Source organism: Corvus moneduloides, chromosome 20 (genome assembly GCF_009650955.1).
Source record: "Corvus moneduloides isolate bCorMon1 chromosome 20, bCorMon1.pri, whole genome shotgun sequence".
NCBI lineage: Eukaryota > Metazoa > Chordata > Aves > Passeriformes > Corvidae > Corvus > Corvus moneduloides.
The window spans coordinates 8,389,238-8,416,613 of record NC_045495.1 but is presented as its reverse complement, the minus strand read 5'-3'; the positions used below and the strand labels follow the sequence as shown (position 1 = coordinate 8,416,613).

At 42.2% G+C, this 27,376-nt stretch overlaps 1 protein-coding gene across 1 annotated transcript in view; it reads left to right on the top strand.

Annotated features, from left to right (window-relative positions):
* Nucleotides 1-233: 233 nt before the first annotated feature.
* CASTOR2 (cytosolic arginine sensor for mTORC1 subunit 2) overlaps nt 234-27,376 on the top strand; it is a 143,769-nt gene continuing 116,626 nt past the window's right edge. The window contains exon 1 of the mRNA XM_032130071.1: nt 234-636. Coding sequence (XP_031985962.1) covers nt 524-636 — 113 coding nt within the window. The 5' untranslated portion in view covers nt 234-523. The remainder of the gene's footprint in view (nt 637-27,376) is intronic.

Genomic DNA, 27,376 nt, shown 5'->3' with positions numbered 1-27,376 from the left:
AAACAACACCTCAGCCGGCTGGCCTTACAAGCGTTGATTGCCGTTTTAATGGGTTTGGGGGGTTTTTTTGCGACTGGTCGAAATGGCCCCTGAGGGCGGCTGGGGGCGTGAGGCCGGGCGCTCCCGCTCCCCGGGGCGGGCCGGCCCCGCCGTGGTGGCGGCGGCGGCGCCGCGGACTCCAAGGCCCGGCATGCGGCGGGGCGCGGCGCAGGCGCGCCGGGCCGGGCTTGAGTGGCAAGTTGTTTGTTCCAGCGAGCACCAGCTGCTCGGCACTCCGGGCTCCGCTGCTCCGCTCCGCGCCCCGCCGGCCTCTCCGCCGCTCCAACTTTTGCACCCTCTGCTCCCTCATCCCCCGTTCCCGCCCCCGGAGCCGGGCAGGGACAGACGGAGCTGGGGGGGGGGGGGTAAAAAAAAAAAAAAAAAGGCACTGACAATAACAGCCCCCCCCCTCCTCCCCCTTCCCATTCAAAAACACAACATAAACCCTAGGGATAGATGAACTACAAATGAGAAAGAGGAAAAGATGGAACTGCACATCCTAGAGCACAGGCTCAGAGTGGCCAGCATAGCCAAGGAGAGCATCCAGTTGTTTACCTATGGATTAATCAAACTTGCTTTCCTGTCCTCTAAGACGAGGTAGGTGCTGGGGATGGGGCAGCGCGGGGGCGGGGGGCGTCCTCCTTGCGAGGGGACGGAGTGTTGGGGGCTTATCCTCCTTGCTGCAAGGGGACTGGGTGCTGGCAGGGCACTCTCTTTCTCTCAGAGGGGCTGGGGTGGGGGGTATCTGCCTTGCAAGTGAGCAGGACAACCTCCTTGGAAAGGGGGTGGGTTGATGGGTACTCTCCTCCTTGGGGAGGGGAAAAAAAATAAAGTAGGGTCCTGGATGGAGGACACCTCTCCTTGCAAGGGGGCAGAGTGTTGGGTGGGGGTCACCGTCCTTCCTGCAAAGGGGCAGGGTGCTGGGGTGGGTGAGGGCACCCTACTTGCAAGAAGTCAGGCTGCTGGGTGAGGGGGGACGCCGTCCTCGCCAGAGGGCAGGGTTTTTTGGGGGTGAGGGGAGCACCTGCGTCTTCCCTACGCACACCCCCCCCCCATCCCAAGCCTGGGAGATGGTGGTGTGGATCAGCGCTGGAGTTCAGGGTGTCCCCGTCCGGCTTTAGGGCAGCCCCCAGCGCGCCTCCTGCCTCCCGCTGCCCGCCCCGGCCGGCGCTGCGCCCGGCGGATGAATGGGAACAGGTGGGGGCCGGGGGCCCGGCCGGGCCGGCTGCAGGCTCGGGGCGGCCGCTGGACAACAAAGGCAACAACAGCAGCCCGAGGAGGAGGAGGAGTGGTGGTTTGTTTTTTTTTTTTTTTTTATCTTTCTCGCTCTCTCTGGTTTTTGTTGGGGTTTTTTTTGGTTGTTTGTTTTTTTTTTTTTTTTTCCATGGATTGTTGTTCCTTGCAGCACTTACAGAAGGAGCGAGTCCTCCACACGCGGGTTTGTTTAAAAGGTGCTTTTCCAGTGCTGCCAAATTGGAGGAGGACGAGGAGCAATGCGTGCCTTGCACTTAAAAATTATGATATTAAGTAATTTGGATTGTGATAGCTTTCAGGAAAAAGAAAAACGTAGTGGAAGGCACTGAAGGCACTGTGAGAATTTTTTTTTTTTTTTTTTTTTTGGGGGGAGGAAAGAAAATACTGTGGCCACATTATTGGATGTATGTAAGGTGCTAGGCCTTTTGCACAAAATAACTTGAATTGCAATCACATATTCTTCTGTCTTCACTTAGCTTGTTGACTTCATGTTATTCAGAAAGAGGAATGGGAATGTAAATAATACCAAACTCTTCTTGTTTTTCCTGCCTGTAAATTAATATTTCAGTTTTCTTCCCACATTCATTCTCGTATTAAGGTGAGAAATTTTCTTTGGCAGTAGGAAAATAATGAATAGATATTTGAGAAATAGAAAGCAAATTAATTTGTTTTATTTCAAACTGTAATTCAATGCTCTCTGTTAAAATGCTTACAGATGAATAGACCCATTTGTGGTGTAATTTGATTACAGTCCCTTATCTTAAACTTCATGTCTTGAAATTTTGCTCTGATTTGGGGCTCGTCCCATTTGGCTTGCCACTAACATTGTTTGCAGTGTAAAGTATATCAATACCTTGTTTACTCCTGTCCCTGAATACTCCACAGGGCATTAAAGAGTCCTCAGTCTTAAACTTCTATTTTTAATGTGTTGTTTCATTGTAATTGAAAGTTGCTGCTGATTTTTTGAAGGGCTTGTTGCTTCCTCTCTCATGCTTAAAATGTCACTGTTACTGTCAACAATGGAGTCTTTAATCTGCCACTCTTAATGCATAGACTGGAGTTTCATGGGCCTTTTTCTGTTTGTTTGGGATTACTACTATTATTTTTCATTTTTAAACTTCAGGGATGGTCCTGTTGTCTTTTTGTTTCACATTACATTTTACATTTTCAATGTTAGTGAGCTGTGAAAGGGTCAGGGCAGTAAGATAACTCCTTTGGGGTGTGATACGTTGTCCTGCATTTGGGTGCAGCACCTGACAGTTTTGTATTGTCTCTGGTTGCTGTGGTGTCTGTCTTCTAACATACATACCCTGAGTATCAATCTTTCCTTACCTTCCGTGGAATCTCACTGATCAGGAACAACAGATGTTTGTGGAAAGGTTTGTTGGCATGGGGAATTTCTCTTTATTTCCCTTGTGTTCATTTTGTTATTTTTGCAGACAGTAGAGATCCAGGGGAAGCTTATTTGTGTCATTCTTGAGACAAGTGACAGCACTGAAATGCTTCCTCCAGTGTGCTTTTGCATGCCCTGTGGCAAACAAGGTCCCTGCCCCACAAATCTTCTCTCTGATGAACACCCATGTGTATGAGGAAGACAAGGATCTCTGGGAGATGTAACTCTATAAATTTATGACCTCACTGTTTCTCTTTCCTCCTCCTTTAAGAAGTGAATATGCCCAGAAGACAACAACTTTTTATAGGGGTGCAAGACAAATCTCCCCTCCCACACCCCATCTGCAAAGAACCCCTTAGGGGAATGAAAGAGGAAAGGTGGTCTACATCCCTGCTAATCTTTTCTGATGAGATAGCAAAGGTACCAGTTACTACATCACCTACGTTTTTCCCAGTGAGACCTTAAACAGAGTTTTTACCAGTGCTGCAAGGCTGCCAGTAAGAAATAATGATTTGTAGGACAGATGTGATCCAAAGGGGTGACAATGACATCATCAGTATTCTTACATTAGTCATGCAAGAAACTTGGGTTTTTACATAGCCTCCTGTGAGAAGTGATTTGGAGGGTCTCTTTCATGTTGTCATACATCAGGGAAAAAGGCTGGAACAGGTTTTTTTTAAAATCCTGTATGTTTTTCTTAATCCTCTTGGGAAGGAAAAGTAACAAATCTCCCTTTTTATTTGACCTTTTGCTACTCTCTCACACTCTTGCCCTTGTTCGTGACACAAGTGTTTTAATTTAGCTTCTGTTACAATTGCAATATTTTCTTGTACAGAGAACAGGAGTTTTGAGTCTATTCTGATGGCCAGAAGCAAGACAGCAGCTAATATGGTGAAGAGGTGAGGCCAGTAGTGAATGAAACAGTGGGCTGAACTGAGCTGAAAGAAAAATATTATTAATCATAAATTTAAGTTAGGCATGAGGTATTTTATGCAAAGTTGCATTAAGAGAGGTGGTCTAGGAATAAATAATAGCGTAACTGCAGTTACACTGAGCACTGCGCTCTTGGTGTTCTGCTTTTGTCAGTGCAGGCCTACTGATCTCAGCAGGCTCTGCCAGGCACCCCAGTTGAGGAGTGATCCATGTCTTTCTTAGTTGCATGCTGAAGATTTGCATGTGTCTAATCTTTTTGCTGTTGCTGTCATCACTGTTCTGGTGTTTTATTGATTGTGTTGGTTAGAGCATGGTGCTAATAATGCCAGGGTTGGGGATTCAGTCCACGTACGAGCCATTCACTTAAGAGTTGGACTTGGTGATCCTTGTGAGTCCCTTCCAGCTCAGCATATTGTGACTCTGTGTCTGACTTGAACGTTCCTTGGTGCCAAGGATTTTCACCTATTCAGAAGCTGTGCAGTGTGTTTATGCATGTAAATATAACAACTGTATGTGGCTTCACCATTGCATTATTTTTCTTTTGTATGTGCCTCTGTAAATGTTAGTTCTGTGGGGCAGAGAACTGTGCTCATCTGGAAACTCCCACTTTCATCTCCCTGTGTGCTGCAAAATGAGTAGCCTCCCTCACATTGAAACTAAGCGTCTCTGCTTTCTTGGTCAAACTGTCTCAAGCTACTGGGAGATGTGCCACAAGTGACCTGCTTGAGGACTTGATACAAATACTGTTTCGCTACATTCCTATCTTGATTTTTTTTTCCTAATTGCAAAATATTTTTAAACTGCATCCAACAAGGAAAAGTGCTGGATTCTGCACCTGGGATGGGGCAACCCTGGATGTCGTACAGACTGGGGAAGGAGATGCTGGAAAGCAGCACCACAGAAAGGGACCTGGGGGTCCTGCTTGAGGGCCAGTAGGATCTGAGCCAGCAGTGCCCTGGAGCCAGGAGGGACATCCCTGTCCTGGGGGCACCAGGCCCAGCAGCGCCAGTCGGGCCAGGGAGGGGATTGTCCTGCTCTGCTCTGGGCTGGGGCGGCCTCACCTCCAGTGCTGGAGCAGTTTGGGCACCACAGTGTAAAAAAGAGAGCGTCCAAAGGAGGCCATGAGGACAGTGAAGGGCCTTGAGGGGAAGCCATGTGAGGAGCTGCTGAGGGCACTTGGTCTGTTCAGCTGGAGGAGAGGAGACTGAGGGGAGACTCATTGCAGTCTGCAACTCCCTCGTGAGGGGACGAGGAGGGGCAGGCACTGATCTCTGCCCTGTGTGACCAGGGACAGGACCCAAGGGAATGGCCTGAAGCTGTGTCAGGGCAGGTTTAGGTTGGATATTAGAAACAGGTTCTTCCCCCAGAGGGTGGTTGGGTACTGGAACAGGCTCCCCAGGGCAGTGGTTGCAGCACCAAGGCTGGCAGAGCTCAAGGAGTGTTTGGACAACACTTTCAGGTACATGGTGTGACTCTTGGGGATGGTGCTGTGCTGGGCCAGGAGTTAAACTCAATGATCCTTGTGGGTCCCTTCCAACCCAGCATATTCTGTGATTCCTTTTAGTGCATAGGAATTAAATCTGAATGGAGGACAGTTTGGGATAATGCATGCATTGAGCCACCAGTGCATGCAATAGATAGAAGGAAGGTGAGCCTAACCTTGTCTTTTCAGTGTGTATAAAAATATGTGGAGAGTCCAGGAGAATGAAGTGGGGTCAGGTTCTTCCAAGCACTGGATCTATATAATGTAATTAGCTTGATTTCTGGGTAATGCTTTAGTAGACCCCTGAACATCTGGAGTCAATGCTAATGAGTACCTAATATAAAGATTTGGTGGTAAACAGTGAAATGAAGTAGTTGAGGGAGAAAGGTATTATTTAAGTTACAAAGCTATTAAATTATAACTAGAATAAAGTTGAGCAGTTAGTTTGTTCACAGGGGTAGGTGGTTAAAGTAATTGTAGGTCATGTATCTATCATCACAAATTTTAAAATCTCTGAGGATTTTTTGATACTCTTTGATTTGAGATGGTCATTCCTGAATGCTAAAGAAAAGGAAAAAGTTCTGCATATGTAAAGGATGAGACCTTGGTCACTTGAAATGTTTAAGGCAGTCATTCCAAAAGCATCTGTCATTCTGGGTTCTTTTTCAAGATGCTCCAGTTCATGTATATTGGTGACTTGAAGCAGAATTACAGATGCTTTGCAAGCTTACAGGTTTGGCACTAAATACAGATGGCTGTCCATGCGAGTGAGATGCTTCCTAGAGAAGCTAGATGGGATGGAGTAGCCAGGCTGGGCTCTGCTTCGGGTTTAATTCTGCTTGTCACACAGCCACTAACATGGGATGCTTGGAGACAGGAGATATTCTTAATGTGGAGAGGTCCTTAAAAATATTCGTTCCAATAAAAATGTAGCAAGAAGTGAATGGTGATAAAATGTTCAGAATAAGTTTGATTTTCTTTGGGTTTGAGCAAAAAATAAAACTAAGTTTGTTGTCTTTAAGTTTGTGGTGGTATTTTTGGTAATCTGTCCATTTTGCTTAGTAATAATTGACACCTCTACTTATGAACAGTGTGCTGTTGCTATTAATATAAGTGTTTCCCATTCCCTGATCACTTGTTTACTGTCTAGGTGTCCTGAAATTGGAGATACTGTAATAAAAGGTCTATTTTGGACTTCAGAACATAATGGGAAAAACAAGTGCTTAAAATGTATTCATGTATCATTTGAGGACATTGAGATCAGCAGTCTGTTTCCTCTGGTATGAACTCAGACAAACACATGTTGTTTATGCCCTTATATGAGATACAGATCAGCCTGCAACACTGGATGATTATCTGGCAAAGGCAAGTTACTCCTATTGTTAAAACCTTTTTTTTTTGGGGTCTCTTTTGGCTTCTGCCATCCTGTGCATCCTAGGAAGACCACTGAGTAAAGGCTTCTGTCAGTTATAAGATCATATCTACTCATCTAAAACATGTTGCTCGTGTTTTCTTTTGTTGTGGCAGATTCTCAAATGCCTTGAATATTTTATTTTGTTTTCTGAGTGTGTATATGTGTGGGATATCTAAGGTCTGGGGACTTCTTTTTCAGTCTGATTTGGCGACCATCTGTTATAGAAGGACTGAGTGCTGATGTCCAGACACCACAGGAGGCTGGAGTGATGGGAAGCCCCATGGCTAAAGCCGCCTGCCTGCCCTTCCCCAGAGCACTTTGCTGCCCTGTTTGTGTCACCAGGGGCATTTACGGTGCTGAACTTGCTGGCGGATGTTCAGGATGAGTAGAGCTAGTGAAAAGCAGCTAAGTGAGGAGGTGGAGAGAATAGAAGTTACTTGTTTGAGCTAAGGAGGTATATAAGCTCTTTAATTGTGGATGTCATTGATTTGCATTCAAGGCTGCTGGGTGTTTCAGCTGCTGCTGGGCTGTGAGAGCATTCTGCAGTGTTTAAACATGTTAAACCTTAGAACAGGTTTCCTTCCTGATGGTCTCTGACTGTTTATCTACAAATGTTATTTTTTCCCTTTATTTTCTGCTTCTGGCACGTGGCTTACCAGTGGGGCACTGCCTGATTTTCTCTTTCTTTGCCTGGCAGTTCTGTCATGCAGTCAGTCCTCAACCTACCATGTGGTCCCATCAGGCTGAGGCTGATGCCAAGTCAGAAACCGACAGGAGTGCTTAGAAACTAAATGAGATTCAAAAGGTGGAATGGAAGTACTAGATCAAACCCAGAGTGTAATGCTGGGCAGCACTATGTGCTGGAGAAATGTTGATTTAGATACTGTACTTCTAAAATAAATAAATAATTGCCTGTAGTTTGTAGTGGGATGGTTGTCTATCCTTGTTTCACATGTTTCAGTTCATTGAGAAAGCTGTCACATAGATGAGATGCATCACCTGTGGATAAGGCATAACATCAGTGACGTAAAAGTAACACCAATGGTGCCCGCTCATGTTGAGCTGAGAAATAGAAGAAAGGAAAAAATATTCATCTTTTGCCATGTAACTCATTAAAGATCCCCTCAGATGATTTATTTTATTATTATTACTTTGAGGTGAAAGTCAGTATCTAAATTTAAAATGTGGCTTTTAGTAGTTAGATGTCTCTTCCTGCAAGCTGGTGCTCCTATGCTTCAGCAGTAGAGCCAGTGCAGGTCTGTTAAGGGAAAGTATGAATACTGTGCATTCGTCATCTAGAAGTAACAGCTGAGTTGTTCATTAACACGACAGTTTGAATCCACAATCTACCCCTCCACTGAGTTATAACTTAAAATAGGGTCTGTTTGATGGCTGAATTCTTTGACAATGCCTTGGTCTCTGTTTGATGGCTGAATTCTTTGACAGTCCCTTGGTTGTTCTCTATAAACATGTAAGTCTTTCCATTTAATTTTTTTTTATTCTGTTTAGCACATCACCTCATTTATCCAACACACAACTTCCTAATCATCCTGCATGTTAGAGTTTTAATATATTTGGACAAGGGCTACAATTTCTTTTTTCAGCAGAAACAGTACAGATTTGTTCTCTTGTTTACTGCCAACTCGAGAGTAAATTCCAGCTCTGATCTGCTGGTAACTGAAGGCTGGTAAAGGAAGAATTATCCAACAGGAATAATGGAGGAAGTATCCCCATTCATTATAGTTCAGAATCAACAGAGCAAAGCCTCTAAGCTGCTGTTATCATTTCAAAGTAAAAAGATCTTGTCTCCCCACCCTGAGCTCAGCTTAGTTTTGTGTAGTTAAGATATATTTGTTAAGAAAGAAAACAACAGGCAAAAATGTTCTATTATGGCACAAAATAAATGAAGATGAGTTAAGCCTGTTTCATGACTATACAAGCCCTTGTTAGTCCCAGACATACTGCATAAAGTTTTACTGTGCTGACCATTGAAACAGAGAATCTGATCTCATTTTTGTGGTCTGATATATAATAAACATTATGTACTGGTTAATAATGTTTTATTTTCACATCCAAAGAAATGCAGTGAATGCCTAAACTTTCTCACCAACCAGAACAACCTTACTTAGATCTGTTAAATATGGCTTACTAGAGATTAAAATAAAAAGCCTACTTCTGATCTGCAGCCTGCTTTAGGAAGCTCCCAGCCATAATACCAGAGATAACAGATCTCCCAGCAGATACCAGAGCTGCTGTTTAGCACAGAGTTGGCACATGGAAAAGGGAAGTGGCAAGTTTGCTTGGTGGCAGAAAACCATTCACTAATCCTTTGGGAATTTCTGAGGTATTCTTTTGTGGGGATGCCTAAGTAGGCAAAGTGATTTTTTTCAAAATTTTGTGGTCCAGTTAATTTTGGTTAATGTGATGGAATAAATGTTTTTAAGATACTTGTGCTACTTATTGGCCAGTAATTGTAGAGAGATGTAGGCTGTTATTGATGGTAAACTTGACCCAGATTTTTTCAATACAAATTGTTTATGAAGTAGGAACCAAACCCTCTCAGGAATGTGAATGTATGTTTGACTGAGATGTAACTGTAAAGGAAAAGTTCATTTTCTTTTCCTGTGAAGTTTTAGTGTCCTTATTATAGAGGATGCTAGAGATGGCATAAGGTGTGGCTATTTAAGAGTAAAATGAAACCTTTAAGTCTTATGCAATTTTTCAAATAGATTAATTTAAAAAGTTGATACTGGTGGAATTTCTGAACCTGAGAGGGGAAAATTTATGAGTTTTGACATGGGTGGAACAGTTGAAAATGCAGGTGTGACTCTCCCTGTCTTTTTCTGTTCAGACTTTTTAAGAATATTACATGAAGAGAATCTGGGTAATGTTATGCACTGTTTTTAGCAATACCTGAATATTTATCTTAGTTCTGTGGTTAAAAGATCTGTATTCAACCCTTCCTTATGCCATGCATGTTTTACAGGGTGAGTTGGTTGAAGTTGATGAGTCTGAGACCTTGATTGAAATGGCCCATGTTAATCTTGCTTAACATTTGTAGCTTTTATTTCTTTTCCTAAAGAAAGATTGACTCTTTTCTCTTGATAACCTCTAAGGCACTCACTTGCAAATAAATGTAGGCTTGGCAGGAAGAAAGAAAGATAGCTCTTAATATTGAGAAGGATATACTCTGTATGCATTTAAGCAACTGTATACATTTACATAGATTTACTTAGTCTTTATTTTTGTGCTTTTTTGAAAATGATGGATGACTTATCACATGATTAGTCTTTCAGTTGTTATCATTTTCAAGCTGCTTTTGGGTGGAAATTGGAGTTTGTAACATGGAAAGCAAACATTTTTATTTGGTCTTTTTAAACTACTGCACAGTATTGAATGTGCTAAGTATTTAGGAAAAAAACCTCAGCTTATTTTGTGTTTGTAATTAAGCAGTGTAACATGACCTGTACTAAACAAATGAAGCGATGGTGACTTGAGACTGCTTGGCAAGGCATTGGAGCTGGGAGGTATCAGTCTTCCACACCTACTTCTTATTGGCAGACTGGAAGAAGAAAACAAAGTTTACTTGCTTTTTCAGTTCCTAATTTGTTTCCCAACCTGGAATTAACTAGTGATCATTTTGAACTAAACTGAGTAATTTCAAATGGGGAAAATATTCACCCATCTCGTGGAAGATAATATGGCTGTCAAAATCTGGTGTATTGCATAAGCGGACAGGTTACAGTGGCTTTGTCAGTGATTTCTCCTCAGTTGACTTGTTTAATTTGCTTTGGAGTTTCAGCAGCAAACATATTTTGATAAACGTTGTTTAAATTATTTTATTTACACCTAAGATAATACTATCACTGCAAAAAGTTTTGGATTTCAGGTATCTTTAGATCGGATGAACTAATGCTAAAATTGTGCTCTTAATTGTTTTTACATTCAAACTACTTGGTTGCAGAAGGGTAGTGTTAGAATTGATTGGCCTTTCTCTGCTGTGGGGATAGATTTCAGACCGTTTGATATACTGAGATGATGTGTTTTGAGTTGCATGTTGGCATTTTTGTAAACCAAGCAGAGTTTTATTGTGTGTAGCTTGTTTGTATCTGCTGAGCCAGCGAGGTGTGAAACCACACGCTTGTGGCTCAGTCTCTCTTAAGTTTACTGCAGGTAAGACAAGTTAGTGAATGGTTTTCTGCTGTGACTGGTGGGACTATGTGCTTTGCAATAGTTCCATCTCACAAACTAAGTGGTCACAAATTGACACAGATTATGCTTGTTAAGAGATTTTTCTTCAGGTAAAATGCCAGCAATGTAGAGTGGTTATAGCAAACTTTTTGCAAACAAAATTAATACTTTGTCATGGAAAATAAAATGGATCTAGTTACCTGCACTGCAGACAAGGTAATGGTAGGTACAGGTGTGCAGAACGACTGGATTCCTAAGGAACAGAGCATCATTTTTAACACTGATTTTTTTTTTCAATGATTGTTTTCTTGTCAGTAGTCCTGGGATGCAGGTGTAACAATATTTTGATGACTGCCAGAAACCACTTTGCTAGACCAGTATGATGTTGGCTAAGCACAGAAAAGTAAGCAAGAATTTGGATTGACCAGAGCAGGCTTTATGGTTTAATGGGGAGAGAGAAAGATGAAGGGGAGTGACAAAGCCCAGAGCTGGCCTTGTGAATGGGCATGGATGGCTCATGACTGCCTGGAAGCCTCATGTGGGACTAATGGTTAATGCAATAGTGGAGCCTCAAGTTTTTTGTGTCGTTCTCAGTCCAAGCCTGGTACATTGTCACAAACCTAGAAAACAGCAAATCTTCACAGAATGGATGAAGTCAAGAAGGATCTCTGAAGATCATGTAGCCCAACCCGCCAGCTCAAGGCAGAGGCTACTCTAGTGGCTTGCTCAGGATTTTGTCCATTGGGACCTTGTGCTTAAAGCCATGCATGGAGCTTTGCTCTCTGCTGTGTTAACATGTTGTTGACCTGGTTAATACTGTAATGCTTTGTTCCATTTGGCGTTACTTTCCACATAGCATTATAATGTCTCATCTAAGCATGACAAGGTGTTTTTTGAACTTTAAAGTGAAACTGTGCAATCTCTTGGTTATGGAGAGAACTGTTGGTATGAATGAGAGACTGTTACTGCGGTAGTTCGTTGGTCCTTTGTGCTGCTTTGTGAGCATTTCAGGTGAAACTGCTTATTGGCTTTAAACTGTGAAAAACTACCTGAGACAAACTAGATGCCAAAAAATTCCATAGCTTGGTAAGAGAAAAGCTTGCCTTGGGAAAGGGCATGTACTCACTTCTGTGCTGGTGCACACAGCTTAATTACAATTTGTAATGGTGTTGGATAGATGTACAAGACTAATGAAGCTACTTCTACCCAAGCCCTCTACATGACAGTAGAGTTTATTTGTGTTGTTGACCTAAGTAAGGGAAAGTATTAGAACGATATGAAGTCCAAATGTGACTCAGTTTGACTTTAATGCGCAGTATTGTGTGGTGCATGCCCTGCAGTAAATGTTGTGCTTTGGTTATTGTGCAGTTTCTGAAATTCCACTGTAAGAGTGGTCATGTGATGGAGCCTCACTGTAAGGAAGTGTTTTCTCTGTACTCTTCCTATTGGTATCAAGTTACTCCAAGCATTTCTGAGTGGCTCTCATAATTCCTGTACATACAGTCATGTTGTTGGCTTTATGCCTTATCACATTGCCCATCCCAGTACTGTATTCCAGGGACTGCTGAGGTTTGAACTCAGGACAAGCACTCTCTGTCTAGATGTAGGGAAAGCCTCATGTCTAAGGAGGGGTAAGTTTGTAAGGCAAGGGTTTGCATGGAATCACTGAGCTATCCCCTGGTAGGTCTTATGCTGTGACAGGCCAGAAATGTAGATAACCTAATGACTTAAGCACTTGGATACCCCAAGGCTCATTAGAAGCCAACAGGGCTTGCAGTCGAAAATGGCTGTTGCTGTTTGAGGAGAAGACTCTTCAGGGCTTTCTTGTTTGCACAGGAGTGTGAAATCAGGCCAGAATGATTAATGTTAGAGGATTTTGTGTGTTCTGTACCCATTTGAATGGCTTTGTTCATTCAGATGGTGGTTGAATTGTAACTTTGTGCAGTGATTTAAATATGAAGTAGTTCCAAAACAATATAGTTACCTATTGGCTTTTAATGATCTTGTGGAGCAGTGTATTTTAAATGGATATCTCATTATAAAGGTGATAATGACCTAACTACTGGTGGAGGAAAGAAAAGAGGAACAAAGTCAGAAATGCTAAATAGCATGTGCATATGTAAGTTATGCTTCATGTAAAATTTGCATCCTTCTGAGATGAACATGAGCATATGTTTGAAATTAATTTTCTTCTATGTTTATAGTATAGCACTGAGGCTTTAAACTGGTGCATAATTGGCTGTTGATCCATTTTTGATAGCCTTCCATGGCAAGTTATTGCTGTTTATCTCTTTTTGAGATTTCCTACTACCATAACCATGTGCTTTTCTTAGAGATGTGTGGATGGCCACACTACACGGAACAGTTAATGGCTCTGTCTTTAGGTGCAGCCTCTGTTTGCTGGGTAACTTAGGGTGTATTTGGAGCATCCTAGCAAAGCAGTTGATGAAATTCCTGTCCCTGATTCAACCGTTTCCATCTCCAGTGTTTTCAAAGTTGCTGTTAACTTGCTGTGTGTGTTCCAAGTTCAGGAGAAAAAAAAAAAACAAACATCAAATCCCCTACACTTTGAAGCCACCTCATTATGTTTATGGCACAGACTCACAGTTGGAGTAGTGCAGCTATGGGATGGTTAATTCAGAGTTGGAGTGGAAATGATTGACTTGTTAGCCTTTCTTTACTCAGGAGAATGAAAGGTCAGATGATTAGATCTTGTTGCAGGGAGGAAAACTATTTATTTATAAAGGTATAAGGTGTGTGATTAGCAATGGTGTTAACCCTTTTTCGAAACTATAGGGGAGGCTTTTTCTATATGTGTTACTAATATCATGCTTTGAATATTACATTTTCTCACTTTGTGTTTTTACAGTAATGGTTTTTCCCTTTCATTTGGGTTTGAAAAAATTCAGTGACAGGAACAGTTCCTGGATTCAAAATAGCCGGGTACTCATACGTTTTCCTTGGCCTGTTAAAACATACTCCTGATTATATATTCCTTGCGGGATCAGCACAGCAATAAAGGACAATGAAAGAATTTCATGTGCTCCTTAAATGAGCCTTACATAAAACAAAGTTTAAAATTAATTAGGACCTACCTTTTAAGCACTTGTCAAATCTTCTCATTGTCAGGTTTTCTTCCCACTTAATGTTCACTTTCTATCAAATCAATGTGAGGTACATGATAATACTTTCAAAATCACCTAAGTCCCATTAAAAAAAAAAATGACTTGAGCACTTGGGTACCCCAAGGCTCATTGGAAGCCAACAGGGCTTGCACTCCAAAATGGCTGTTGCTGTTTGAGGAGAAGATGCTTAAGGGCTTTAAAAATTTTGCCTCCTGGTCAGACTAGCTGATAATATTCAGGACAGGAGCAAAGTAAAAATGCACCAAAGGGAGGGAAAGGCTTAGTGTGGCTGCTCATGTGGGCAAAAGAGAAGATACATTTCTGAGAATTAGTATCAAAAATGGGGATCTCTGTTCTTCTCTTTCCACATAGCCACGTGGGCTATGGGCTGACTTGGCTCCCTGTCTCCAGCAGCATCTGGCCTCTGTGCTGCCCCAGCAGTGGTCCCTGCAGTCCCAGGCCCCGGGTGCTCCAGGGTCACCCATTACAGCATGTGCTGGCTGCGCCTTGGGACCTGGGCAGAGGCTGCTGGCTTGGTTTGCCGAGGAAGAAACTGAGGTACATAGGAAGGTGAGAGCCTTACCCATCTCACACAGCAGATCTGCAGTAGGACTGGCTCTTGTTTTCCAGATCCTGCGTAGTCTTCACCACTAGGATTACCACTTTTTAATAGGACAGATGAAGGCCGTGTTTTCAGTCCATGTGTGTATTAGCCACTTTGAAGTCCCTATCATCCAGCTGCTGCTTTCTTTTGCATTTTCTCTTCCTAGTTTTGGTAAGCTCATTAATGGAGGCATTCTCTGTTGTCTCTCCTTATACCTTGAGAGAGCAATGTGAGCAATCAGAAGGTGTCCATATGAGCTTCCAGTAGTAACAGCAGTCTTCCTGAAAGTGATAAAGAAATCCACCAGGAATGTACTCATATGTATTTGTGGCTTTTTAATACACATAAACACACATCTGTGTGAACATGTGTACAGTATATCTGTAGCTGTATACATGTGTCATTCCAAAGTCAGAGCCTCTTGAAATGGAAATTGCCTCAGCTAGAAATGAGAGGTAGCTCCTGCTGACAAATAAAACCACATGTTTTTAGGAGCTCTAATAGTTGTGCTTCAGGACAGAGAATGTCTCTCTACCAGTATCCTTCAGATGACAGCTGCCACAATGAAGCCTGAATATGAAGAATACATTTTTCCATGGCTGTATCCTGGGCGCTGGGAAGACTCTACAGTTCAGAACAATAGCAGAATATGGAGCTGCCAGCAGGCAGTCTGAGTGGACAAGTATAATCATGCACCACTCAGCTTTCAAGGAAATTACAGTTAGTGCACTGACTTGCTCATAATAGCGATGCATTGTTTAGCTTAATAACTTATCAGCTCTCCAGGAACCAGCTAGTGATCACTGTCATCATACACTGCTAATCATTCTGTTCCTAAATTATCCCAAAATGAACTAAGGACCCATCACATCACCTATTAAACTGGCAAACTGAGTCCACTGTAATTTTTTTTTTTTTTTTTAAGCTAGAAGGAACAATATTGCCTACCTTTTTTCTTCTCTTGTTTTGTCACTATCTTTGCCATATGTAGCTGTGCCTGTAGCTTTTTTTAAATGTCTGGTTGAAAGGACATTGTCAAATTGTGTTGAGATATTTTTAGATTGATAGAGTTTCTAGGTTTTTTGTGGGTTTTTTTTTGTGAAAACTACTAGGGAACTGAATCTGAAACCTGCTTTTTAAGGAACATTTGTTTTTCATAAAGCATTTGGGGCAGAGGAGTGATTTTTTTTTTATGGTGCTTGTCTGTAGTACTTGGGCTCCTGTCAATCCCTAGTAAGTGTAGCCTGAGAATGGCCCTCTTCAGTAGTGAAGAGTGATTATCCCTCTTAGACAAGCGTAGAATTTAGGCACAGGACAGCATGATTTATCCAGAGCCATGCAGGGAGCTGTAGAAGAACAGGAAGGAGAAGCAAGCTGGTTTGAGTCCTGATCCCAGTAGGCCTTATATCGTGCTGAATGCATTCTGGCTTCTTGTTGAAGGGTTATTTGTGAGTTTTGAGCTGCCAGCACTGAAGGAGCCTTGGAGTATTTCTTCTGAAGGAAGAGTAGCCACAGCTTCATTTGCAGACACTGAGATGAAAGATTCTAGAATGGTCCAAAGTACCAGAACTCTGGGGACGCCTTCTTGTGGTCAGGAGTGCACAGACATGCAAGTCATGTGAGCAGATCTCCAACCTGTTCCGTGCTTAGGATTGAAATGGTGAGTCTGTTAAAAGGGGAGGGGAAAACAGATGGATGTGCCCAACTGAAATAGGTCTCCTTGCTGTTCTGAATAGTGCAGGCAGCTGTGGGATAGTATCTCCTGATCTCAGGAATTGTGCAAACTGTGGGGTGGGCTGTTTTTATTAAACCAGAACAAGTACACCAGGATTTAAATGAAACCCTGAGCATTTTTGTGGTTTTCTTTAATTGTTTGCTTTGTTTTCAACTCTCCTGTGTCTGTCTTGGAAAGACAATTGTATCTCTTGATCAGTGACGATTAGAATTAAAATAAGGACCCTTCTGCTGCAAGGTTTATTGTCTGGCACATCTATGTCTGATGAAGTGTCATCTTTCATGTTTTGAGAAGGCGCTGTCTGACTGTGATATCGCTGAACCATATGAGAAAACATTTGGCCACACCTATTCTTGTCAATTATAATAATAGTCTAGCTCAAATTATATAGGTCTTTGTATATTTTATTGAAAAATGTAGATCCGGCCTTTGTTAATAAACAGAAGAGATCAGGTTATTACAAAATGGTGGTCTCTGCAGAGACTTATGTTTGCATACACTTCAAATACACCATCTACTTTTGGCAGCAAGAAGTGAAAAAAATGCTGAGTAGGTATGTCTTGTCCCCAAGGTAAGTTCCATAACAAGGAAATGCCTAAAGCTTACAGGTGTGGCTTTCTCTTTTCCATGGGAATATTTCCCACTTCTCCAGGAGTTTACAATCTTTCTTTGAAAACAATTGTTCAGGTTGCAAGTCAGTCCTGTTTTATTTGCTCCATTCGTTGTAGGGCCAACAAATGGCATTCAGCCCAAACTCCAAGGTTGTACCAGCTCACTGTATTTTGCACTGTACAAAGTTGAGAAGCATTGCCAGATGAAAAAATAGAATTGAATAGAATTGAATTGGAAAGCCTAAAACCTCCTGTTAAACAATGCCAATGTGTTCTTTAATACAGCATAATGGCTGTGCAATCATTTACATTACTGTGTGTTTTGGAAGGTCTCTGACTTCGTAGTTATGCTGGACCAGAGCTTTTTCTTGCAATAAGTATTTCTTTCTTTGCCCTGTCTACAGACAGAAGAGTGGAAATGTCAATATTCAAGCCCATGATTTTGTTACAAATCTGCTTGGGATGCCCTGATAACCCAGTTCTATACGTAGCAAAGTCAACGAGTTTCTCTGTGTTGATGTTGGTGAGTTAGAGCCCAGGCTGAAATATTTATGTGAGAGGGAATGTTTCTGCAAAACCCTGTTCGTGCAAACTGGACATCGGTATGCTTGAGGTTTCCTGGGAAAATACCCTTTTTTGCTTGGTGTACCATGCATTGGGAACCTTGGATAATTCATGTTATATTAAAGCCAGGTCTTGATTACCTGTGGTGAAGTGTGTGAATACTGAAAGTCCTATACTGAGAGGACAAATCATCCCATTTGGATCTAGATGAGCAGACTGGAAGCAACATGGCATTTTGTTGTTGGTTTCTCAGCCTGGGAAACTCAGCAAGTAACAGGATTACTGATGGTTCTTTCCCCAGCATCACATTCCAGACTTGTATGTATGGTCTCTGCTACTTTATTTTACCAAGGCCCTCCCACTTCTTTGTTCTGCTGGCTAACTGATGCTTACAGTGCTCCCATCTTTTTGCAGGGCAGCTCCACCATGGTTTGAAGCCATTGTTTGTTGTTAAGTGTGAGTGTGAAGATGCTGATACTCGGTGTGATGGTTGCCTAAGACTTGCTCTGTTACCTCTTCCTCTTTTATTGCTATCTCTGTGGCTGTGAGATTTTGTTCAGTGCTGGTTTGTTGAAGAAAAAATTCCATGGTGGCTCTGTGCCATCATTTCAGAAAACAGCTAATCACCAGACTCTTGATAGAGAGGTTTAAGAAGAAATTATTTTGCTCCTTGGGCATGAAAATGCTGGTTAAGAGTGTAACTGGCACAGGACCTCCTTTGTCCTGGGAGTCTGGCCAGAGAGAAATTTTTACTTCCATTTAAGCCATGGGCCTGTACCCTCAGTAGGCTTTTTCATTGATATTTTGCTTACAGCTGTCGGTGCTGTGCCGGAGGAAGCTGTGATGCCTCACACAGAGGATAGCCCGTGATGCCTCAGAACAGCTCTCAGACTGCTCAGCAATAGTGGACTGCCATGCTGGGAGGGTGAGGATGCAGGGCAGAAAGGGTGCAGGGGTCTAAGAAAACCTGCATGTAAATTTTGGGTTTGTGCTGAGTTGTTGTGGTTTTTTTTTTTTTAAATTTAAGGAAACATCTTCTCTAGTTGTCTGTTGTGTAAGCCTAGGTAAAGAGATTGATTCCTTCTGTACAGGTGACAGTAGGGTTGACCTCTTTATACTGCCATTGCTTAGAGCAGGAAAGTCTGAACTTTGCTACTGCTCAAGTAATTGTGGTAAATTCATCCAGTCATTTTATCTTCACCAAATGTTTGCCTCATTTTGGAGGAAAGGATTTTGTGAAGATTAAATGATTGGATCTCAGCTCGTTTTGGAGCCTCGTTTTGTCCTTTACTCAAGTACCTGTATGCTCATATTACAGCTGGCAGCAATACAGGCTCATTGTAACCCAAGCAATACTCTCAGTTGAGGAAGAAGTTAACAAGAGCGTGGCCCAATACTAGATGGTTTTTTATAGACAGTGAGCAAGCTAAGCCCATATAACAGGAGAAATCTTTAGTCAGTCACACACAGTGGCCACATTCACTTTAATGTATTTGGAAATGACAGATTTTGTACCTATCTGTTGATAGATTCAAGTATTACTTGCTTTTCTCAGTACACTTAAGTTCAGTTCTTCAAGTAGAAGATGCTGCCCACTGTTCATACAGCTGTTCATACAGCACCAACTGAAACTCCACAGCAGTTGTAGCTTTGCTTTTTGAAGCCTCAGTCAAAAATGAAGCTTATTTTACAGAAATTCAGTAAATTACGCTTCAGCTTTTCTTTAGACAGGTCAGCAGTGACTTGCTTGGAAACCTTGGCATACTGTTGGATTTCTGCTGTGGTGAAAGCTTGCCTATGATTTAATCTAAAAGATTCTCTTCCCCTCCCTCCCCTGCCATTTATTCACCTCAGCACAAAATTATTACTTTGACATTGTGTGAGCTGATTCCCATGACGGTAACATCATTCCCCGCAGAGAGAGTGGCCTGGCTCTGGAGCTTCCCAGGAAATCTGTCAAAACTGCTTCACCTTGGCCTTCATACCTTTGCTATGTCTAACATTGCTATTAAACCAGTAGTAGACTTCAGTCCAGGCTTGCATACTGACAGATTTTAAGCAACAAAGTAATGTTACTTCTAGTATTTTTACCCATGCATTTGCATGGCCACATGGAGCCTCCTCCTGAAATGTTTCTATCCTCCCCATTCTGCAGATTACAGGCTGGGAATGTGTTTCCTTTTTGATGCATTATAGAAAATCAGTATCATAGAGTTACATGGCACCAAACTAGTGAATCTAATGCCTGCATCCAAAATTGGGAAGTGTCTTTGTGGGAGACTGGCTTCAGTGGAACTTTCTGATATTCCAGTTAACTGATTCATTGCTGGCTTTCTCAGAACCCCATAATGTCCCTCGGTCATTTTCTTTCAAAACTGGTTTTCTTGGTCTGAATAGTTGGTTCTTAAATAAACTTAAGTGCTTTGGGATTCAGGGATTGTGTTTACTCATTTTCAGATTACAATTTTGGTTCCTTTGCTGACTGTCTCTAGTTTGCTGCCTTTTGAAATAGTCTGCAGATTCTGTACTACTGGTTCCTCAATCTGTTGTCAGTCATTCCTTGTCTTGTACTTGTTTCAACATATCATAACTGTTCTGCTGGCTCCCTCAAGCCCTGTAGAGCCTTGTTATGTCAGGGTGTGTGGGAGGTTGTTGTATGTATTTTTGTTCTTGAGGGAATCTCATTTTGAGTCCTTTATCTTTTATATCTCAGGCCTTGGAGGTATTTGGTTCTTTCCAAAATGTAGTGTTTCAAAGAAGTGCTCAGCTGGCTAACGCCTTTGCTGCTGAAGCACTGGGGTTGTCGGATGTAGCTCAGCAGGCTTCTTGGGACAGAGACTGTGCAACGGGTTGGAATGCAGGCTGGGAGCTTGCAATATAGGTGGTAGGACAGTGGGCAAGATTCATGCCATGATAAAACTTACACCGAAGTTACAGGCCTGATACAGGATTACTAAATCTGTTTTTCGGAAGGTTAAACTATATAATGACAAGGCCTTTAATTTTCTGTTTCTCTCTCTCTCCCTCCTGTTCTTTCCCACACACACAGACACACAATCATCTTTTTCATTCTTCTTTCTCTTTAGTCTGCAGAAAGCAAATTCCTGCAGAATTCCTGGCATAAGGAAGGAAACTGATAACACTGGTGTGTAATGCTGAAGCAGGAGCTGAAGCTAGAGCTGTTTAATAGTTTCCAGCACAGGGCTCTTGCATTTTAGCTGGGGGAAGATTCCCAAGTGAAGCCTCACAAGGGCACTGTGTCCTCTTGCTACATCCAAGTCCAGTTGTGTGCCTGACTGCCCTCTTTGGGAGAAGGCAAGGGCTGTGTAGCGACTATAGCACCAGGAGCCAGGATTCCCAGCTTCTATTCTTAGCTCAGCAACCAGTTTATTGTAAAGCCTTTGGCAAATCATTCAGGCCTAATCCTGCACGTACTCAGCCCCCAACAAAGTCCTTTCTGTTTTTCATTGGGACAGAGGATCAGCTTCTTAACTTCTGCTTTTCTTGCAGTCCGGAGGACTGGTGAATTGGAAAATATCTTTATGCAAGAAAGTGTGATAATTTCTTCGTGATTGTGAAGCAGTGACGTGGGCATCACTGTGTGATGTGTGTGATCTTGCATCCATAAAGGGAGATTGATTGATTGATTGCTGTTATTAACTGGATCTCTGGAGCACAGGATTTTTGGCCTCTCTCATCAGAATACAATTTTACATGATTATAGAGGATAATGCTGGAAATGCCTCTGCACTGTCCAGATGGCAGGGTCAATGTAGCATGGACCTTGCTCAATTGCTTTGTGTGCTAGGATAAGTGCTGCTGCTTTTCTCTCTTTACGCTACTGACACAGCTAGAAATTGAGGAATTCTATGACTGTGGATAAATTCTGCAAGATGGAAATTAATACCTACAGAGACCTCTGCTTTTATTGACCTTAAATTAATTTCCCAACCTTTGGCAAAGGTGAATGGCAGTGCTCATTTTTCTTTGATACTTCTGCTTCAGAATAATCTGAGCTGCAATCTGAAAATGAAATGGTATAAAAAACATTCTGGGCTAGGAGTTATTTTGGGAGTACCTTGTAAGATAAAAGGGCATAACAAAAAGGTACTTTAATCTGCAGCCTCCTTGCCTTTACATTCGGCTGTGCTGTATTTTGTAGCATGTGCAGTTCTGGTATCTGCTGAGTGAAGCATCTTGCTGTGCTGCTTTGTGGGAGGCTTTATTTGCCTGCTGCAGGGACAGAGGTGGATTAATCTATAAAGCTGTTGGCAGAAATCCGTTAGTAGGCTTTTGAGGGGAGATCAGCTTGAAGAAAACACAACTTGATTTTTGTGTCAGTTAAATTTTTGATAATACTAGAGAAAGAGTGGTTTCTTTGTAAACTGTGTTCTGAAAACACAGAGCCTGGTAGGGGATTCCTTAGGTAGGTAATGTTTTAGTGTAGTGCTCTTGCCTGTGAAGGGACGGGGATGTCCCAGAGCTCACAGATACTTGACGAATAGGGCTTGAAAGTGGGCATGTCTTGTTGAATAAATTATTTAGTTAAAATAAGAGACAGAAGAGTAGAACTATGACCTTCCATGCCACTCAGGCTGGGACAGCATTCTTCTTTCCTCTCTCCTCAGTGAATGAAAATATTATCCTGTCTCCTACAGCAAGTCATTTCTGGGAGCTGGAGGGGCAATGGTGCAAAGAGCACAGGTAGCCCATAGTCAGAAGCTTCTAGTTTGTTGGGAGCTACATGCCTGTACATTTAAATATGCATACCAAATTGTTGGTGTCTCTCCAGCTTTACAGTTTTTCTATTGTCTCTGCATTTGAGGCAGTGGACTGGAGATGCCACCAGTGCTAGGTGAAGGTCCTCATGGAACTTCACCAAGGAATGTACCTGCCAGTGCTGAGTTCTCTGAGATTGATGCACTAGGACTGGGTCTGTCCCCCCCCCAAATGATGGTGATGATAACAACAACAACAATATCATCTATCATACTGGTCTTGGCAGTTACTGCATGATTGTGATTTGGAGCTCTTGTTCAGCAGTTTCCTGTACTTTAAAGAGATTCTCCTCAGTGTTCTAATGCTTATCCAAATGTATTTTCTCTTCTGAAAGTATAGGAGTCTTTTGTTTTCCGGTCTGCTCTCTCCTTCTCAGTTCCTAGAGCCCTCCTGCCTTGAAGGGGAAGGCTGTGTGAAGGAGCTTGTTTCCTGCAGTTCTGCCTGAGGGCACCAGTACCGCTGCGGGCAAGGCATGGGATAAGTTTTGGGTTTTGGGGTAAGTTGGCTGGTTTGCTTGTCTTGGGAGGACTTGGAACTAATTGTGAGCTTTCTGTTTTCTTCCCACCTCCTTGGTAGAGAAGGTGGCAGCCCTGAGTACTTCTCACCACAAAATAGCAGGAAGGCTCATCCCCAACAAAACTGGCATCAGAAAAGGGTCCAGGAAAAAAACTTTTGCTCTGCTTCTCCAAGTACTGCACTGGACTAGCATCTCAAGATGAGCTTAAATGTAGCCCAGTGTTGACTAAGTTGTGCACTGGCTGACTTCAGTGTTTTTATTAAAGCCAGCCCAAAAACTAATGGAGGCTCTTTGACTCCTTTCTACACTGCTAGTTTTTTTCCATTAGTTTTACCAAGGTTCCAGCCATAAAGCAGTTTTTTGGCCATTTTGTGTTAATTTCCTTCTGTTGACACTAGAGCATTGTAAGATTTAGGGCTTTGTTTTCAGCTATGATATGAAGGCTAATTATTTCCTTCTGGCATCCTCTCAGTAAAACATGGGACTTAATATTTCAAAAAGAGAAAAGCAAGGAAAAAATTTTAAATGCCTAGAAGTCTCTGGTAAGTCCCTAGACTTGAATTTATTTTTCATAGTGTAATGACAACAAAAAATTAGGAGCTAAGCTCCAAACTCCATAGCTCTGTCTGTGTGGACACAATTTTTTGTTTGGTTGTTTGTCCTCAGTGGGTATAATTTTCCAGTTACAATTTAACCTGTGCCTTAGGATGTTCCATAATTAGGGGTATGGTATGGGTATTTATTGTTTATATAAAAGTGTGTATTTGTCTTGTTTCAGCCTTGTGACTTGCTTTAATTATCCATTATCTTCTAGATAATTAAATTGTATATTTTTTCCCTGTCTCTTTCTTCATATTCTCTCTTGCTTTAATTTGATAAGACAGGGAGAAACTACAACAGGAAACTTTGGAGTACTAGTAGATTTTTTCAGTGGGAAAGTGTGTGACAGTGTTTCACAGAGATTCCAACTTAAAGGCAGGCTGCTGTGCAGGAAGGGAAGAGAAAGGTTATTGCTTCCTCATCAAGTGCCACTTTAATACAACCACGGGAACAACAGCTCTTGGGTTCACTCATGTAACGCAAGACCAACAAAGCTGAGAGGAATCATATTTCCAATTAAAGCAGTTGTTGTTAAACTTTTATATAAAATTTCTACATGGTCTAGGCAGTAAGGATTGGAGCCCTGCATTAGAAAAGACAGTACTCCACTGTGGGGTATGCCCAGCCCCGCCCTAGAAGGACGTCTGCTGAGATAAGGAGAGTGCTCAATCTCCCAGCAGGACTCCCCTGGAAAGGCAGCCACTTTTCAGTTACGGCGAGAAGAAGACAGACCCAGAATCTCTGGGAGACCCTATGCAGATCCTTTGTAAGCCATTGGCCCTTACCCTCTGACACCCACCCCCTGTATCCCTATAAAGCTGGCCCCCTGCCCCTGAGAGGGCAGAGAGATGCTCGTCCCTGGCCTCCCCTTCGCTGGACCAATAAAGCTCCCTCGTGCAGAACAGCTACACGGGCCTCTCGTCTCTCTCTCCCTGGTCTGGCCTGGAGGCTGCCCTGCAGAGCTGAGCTGGAATCACGAGCTGACAATCACTAAAGAGCTGACAGCCTCTGCACGGGCCCTCCAGCCAGCGGCTGAGGGAAGACACCGGGCCTCGGGAAGGCGATTCCTTTCGGGACCATCTCTCCGGACCGGTCACAGCTTCCTCGGTCAGAGCTACTGACCCCTCACCAGCTGCCATACTCCACAATGCACTGTAAATCCCAGATAGCTTGGGAACGTCTGTCTTGATAGGAGGGTATGCTTTTATAAAAGCTTGATTTGTGATAGATGGTTGGTTTTGCTCAAGGGTCAGCATTCAGTGTTCCCAACATCCCCAGTCATCAGGCTGCCTTAGGCCATGCCAAATTTAAAGCACGTTAGTCACTCCATTGCAATGTTATTAGCTAGGTATGTGGTTAAGTAACTTGATAAATTGGGAATGCAAGTTGTCAGTAGGGACTGGGGAAGTGTTCCCTGAGTCTCTCATCTGGCCATGACCCCTTTGGCAGAAGAAAAGTCAGGTGATTCTTTTGAAGATGGTCTTATGGGATTCAAAGGCAATAAACCCAGCAAACTTGCTTTATAAGCAACTAAGCTCTGTAGAGCATCACAGAGAATACCTTTTTGTCCCTGGGATCACCACAAAGCTGTCTCAGACAGGCCAACAAGAAGTTTGTATAGTGCAGGATGTGGGAAAGAAGTACTATTTTGCTTATATGCTCAAAATAACATAACAGAAATTCAAATTAATTTTATATCTCTCCTACAGAGTGTGAAATCGCGGCTGTCTGGACCATTTTAAATACTTGATATAGAGGGATTGCAATTCCATGTTTTACAGAGATCTTAACTTTTTGAAAGTACTTTTGATATTTCTCAAGACTTTTTCGACAAGATACATAAAGAATATATTAAAAAACAATAATGCTGTGTGCCTACAAGCTTTGTAACAAGGGAGATTTTAAAGCCTGCACACACCTGTGGCTATTTTTCATGCATTAAAAAAATACAAAATAGATGGTTTTAAGCATTTTTCACTCATATCAAGTATACATACATTGTCCAAAAACTGCAATTAATTTTGAAATCTTGGTATAGATATTTTAAAATAAAAATAGAGCTGTTCTTATTTATGTTCCAGTGTAAGCTTCTTCAGTTACACAGGCATTGTGTTGCTTTTCCTTTTTCTGTTCAAGTGCTTAACATACATATCCTTGGGCTTCATATGATTATTTATATAAGCTTTAAGAAAGGCTTATATCACAGGATCAGTGACTGTAAAACAAATCATCAATCCTGAATTTTATTGCAAGTGGAATCACAGTGTCATATATACCTTGACAGTTGAAAGTTGGAAATTCAAAGAGAAGATACAGAAATTACTGGTTTTTAAAGCTTCATGAGTGTCTAACTGTATCTTCAGCTGAACAATAGGATGAGGTCTGACTTAGTGATTGAGCCTGTTTAGGGCTTCTCAGATGACGCTCAGACACAGTTTTGGGTTTTGGTTGCATTTCTGAAGAGCAAGTCTGTACCCACATTCTCAGTGAAGGGCTGCTTTGTTCAGCATCAGCCCTGAGCACCATTGGAACAGCTTCTACTGACTTCGCAAGTGTAATTGCATAGTGTCACTTGTGTTGGAGACAACACTGAAATGTAGGCTTGTGCTAAGGAATCTGCATAGGAAACTGTTCTGGTTTAAAGTTTATCCATATTTGGCCATTCAGGTTGTAAAAGCCGGTTTATACTTTTAAGAAGAAAGGTGCAATAAGAAGAAAAAACAGCACAGCACAACGTGGACAAGTGCTGATGGCATCTGCTCAACAGTCAGGGACTTGCCAGGGGCCAAATGGAAAGAATGTGATGTAGTGGGCTGGTTGGAGTTACTTGTCCGAGTATGTAAGGTCAGTGCTGCACAATGGCCAGGCACAGTCAGAGAAAACACTGCTCAGTGATCTCTCATAGCTGGCCAGCTGTTTTAGGAGTGGTGTTACCACAACCTCTGAATAGAAATAGTTGTCAAAGGAACAGTAGCATTTCATGAAGAGTGGTTAAGCTGCAGAGCACCTGCATGGGGTAGGTGTGGGCTGGGCATTCCATTTTCAGCACCCACATACCCAGATAGCCAAAATCGCCATGAGGCTGGGCCCTAAGAAACAGGAAGACTGGTTTTAAAAAGCAAGTTTCTTTCTGTGCTTAGTATCCAGGCTTTCAGTTTAGATTTGTCTGCAAACAAGCCTAAGCCTATTTAGTTAGTTAGTTTGGTCTCGTGTAATCATGTTATTTGAGGTAGAGATTTGGAGAACAGATAATTGCTTTGTTAACCATGTTGCAATGAGTGATAGTTCAGGATTATGCAGAAGGTTAAATGAGTGGAGAGGCTTGCTTCAAAGCTGCAGTACCTTGGAGTTCCTGACCTCTCTAGCTTTATGGAAGTCACTCATCTGAATGCGATTCTATGCCTTTACAGAAAGAAGTTCTTCCTTTTCTCCAGCTGCTTCCCATTGCTTTCTCCTCTGACCAAAAGATTTTGATTTAAACTCTAGGTGTGAGTATGGTTCTGAAGAAAACTGGTGTGGGGGCTTTGGATACCAGAGAAGCATTATTTGATTGACTTTGAGATAGGAATAATGAAAGTGTGGGTCTCGTGCAATAGAGATTTAAACTAAATATTCATGGCTGTATAAATAGTGGTCACAAGACTTATGTGACATCTGAATATCAAGAGCTTTTATTTCTTTTCTCAAGCCAATTTTTGACAAAGTGTGGAATTTCCTGCATGGGAGACTGGAGGTATGTAGCTGTGTGGTATGCGATCAACATGGTGAACAATACTTTGACTCAGTAACAAAGGGAATCTGTTGGAAACTCTTCTTGGAAGAACAGTGGCAGACCCTGGTTAACAAGCAGAAGAAACTGAAACAGCAAGTAAATAAATGATTGTCCCAGTTTGAGACAAATTCGGAGGGACATCCAAAATGAACATCCTCTGATAGAAGGCAGGTTTCAGCTGCCCCTCCCCCACCAGGTTCAGGAAAAAATTCCTCGGAGGAAAGTGAAAGAAAAAAACCTATTTCTTTGACAGACAATGCACAATGGGAAAAGAATAATGCTAAATAACAAAACCTCTCGCTGTGGAGAGAACGTGGTAAATTTCCAGAGTCCTTTGTGGGTGTGGCTTTCTCCTCCTCAGA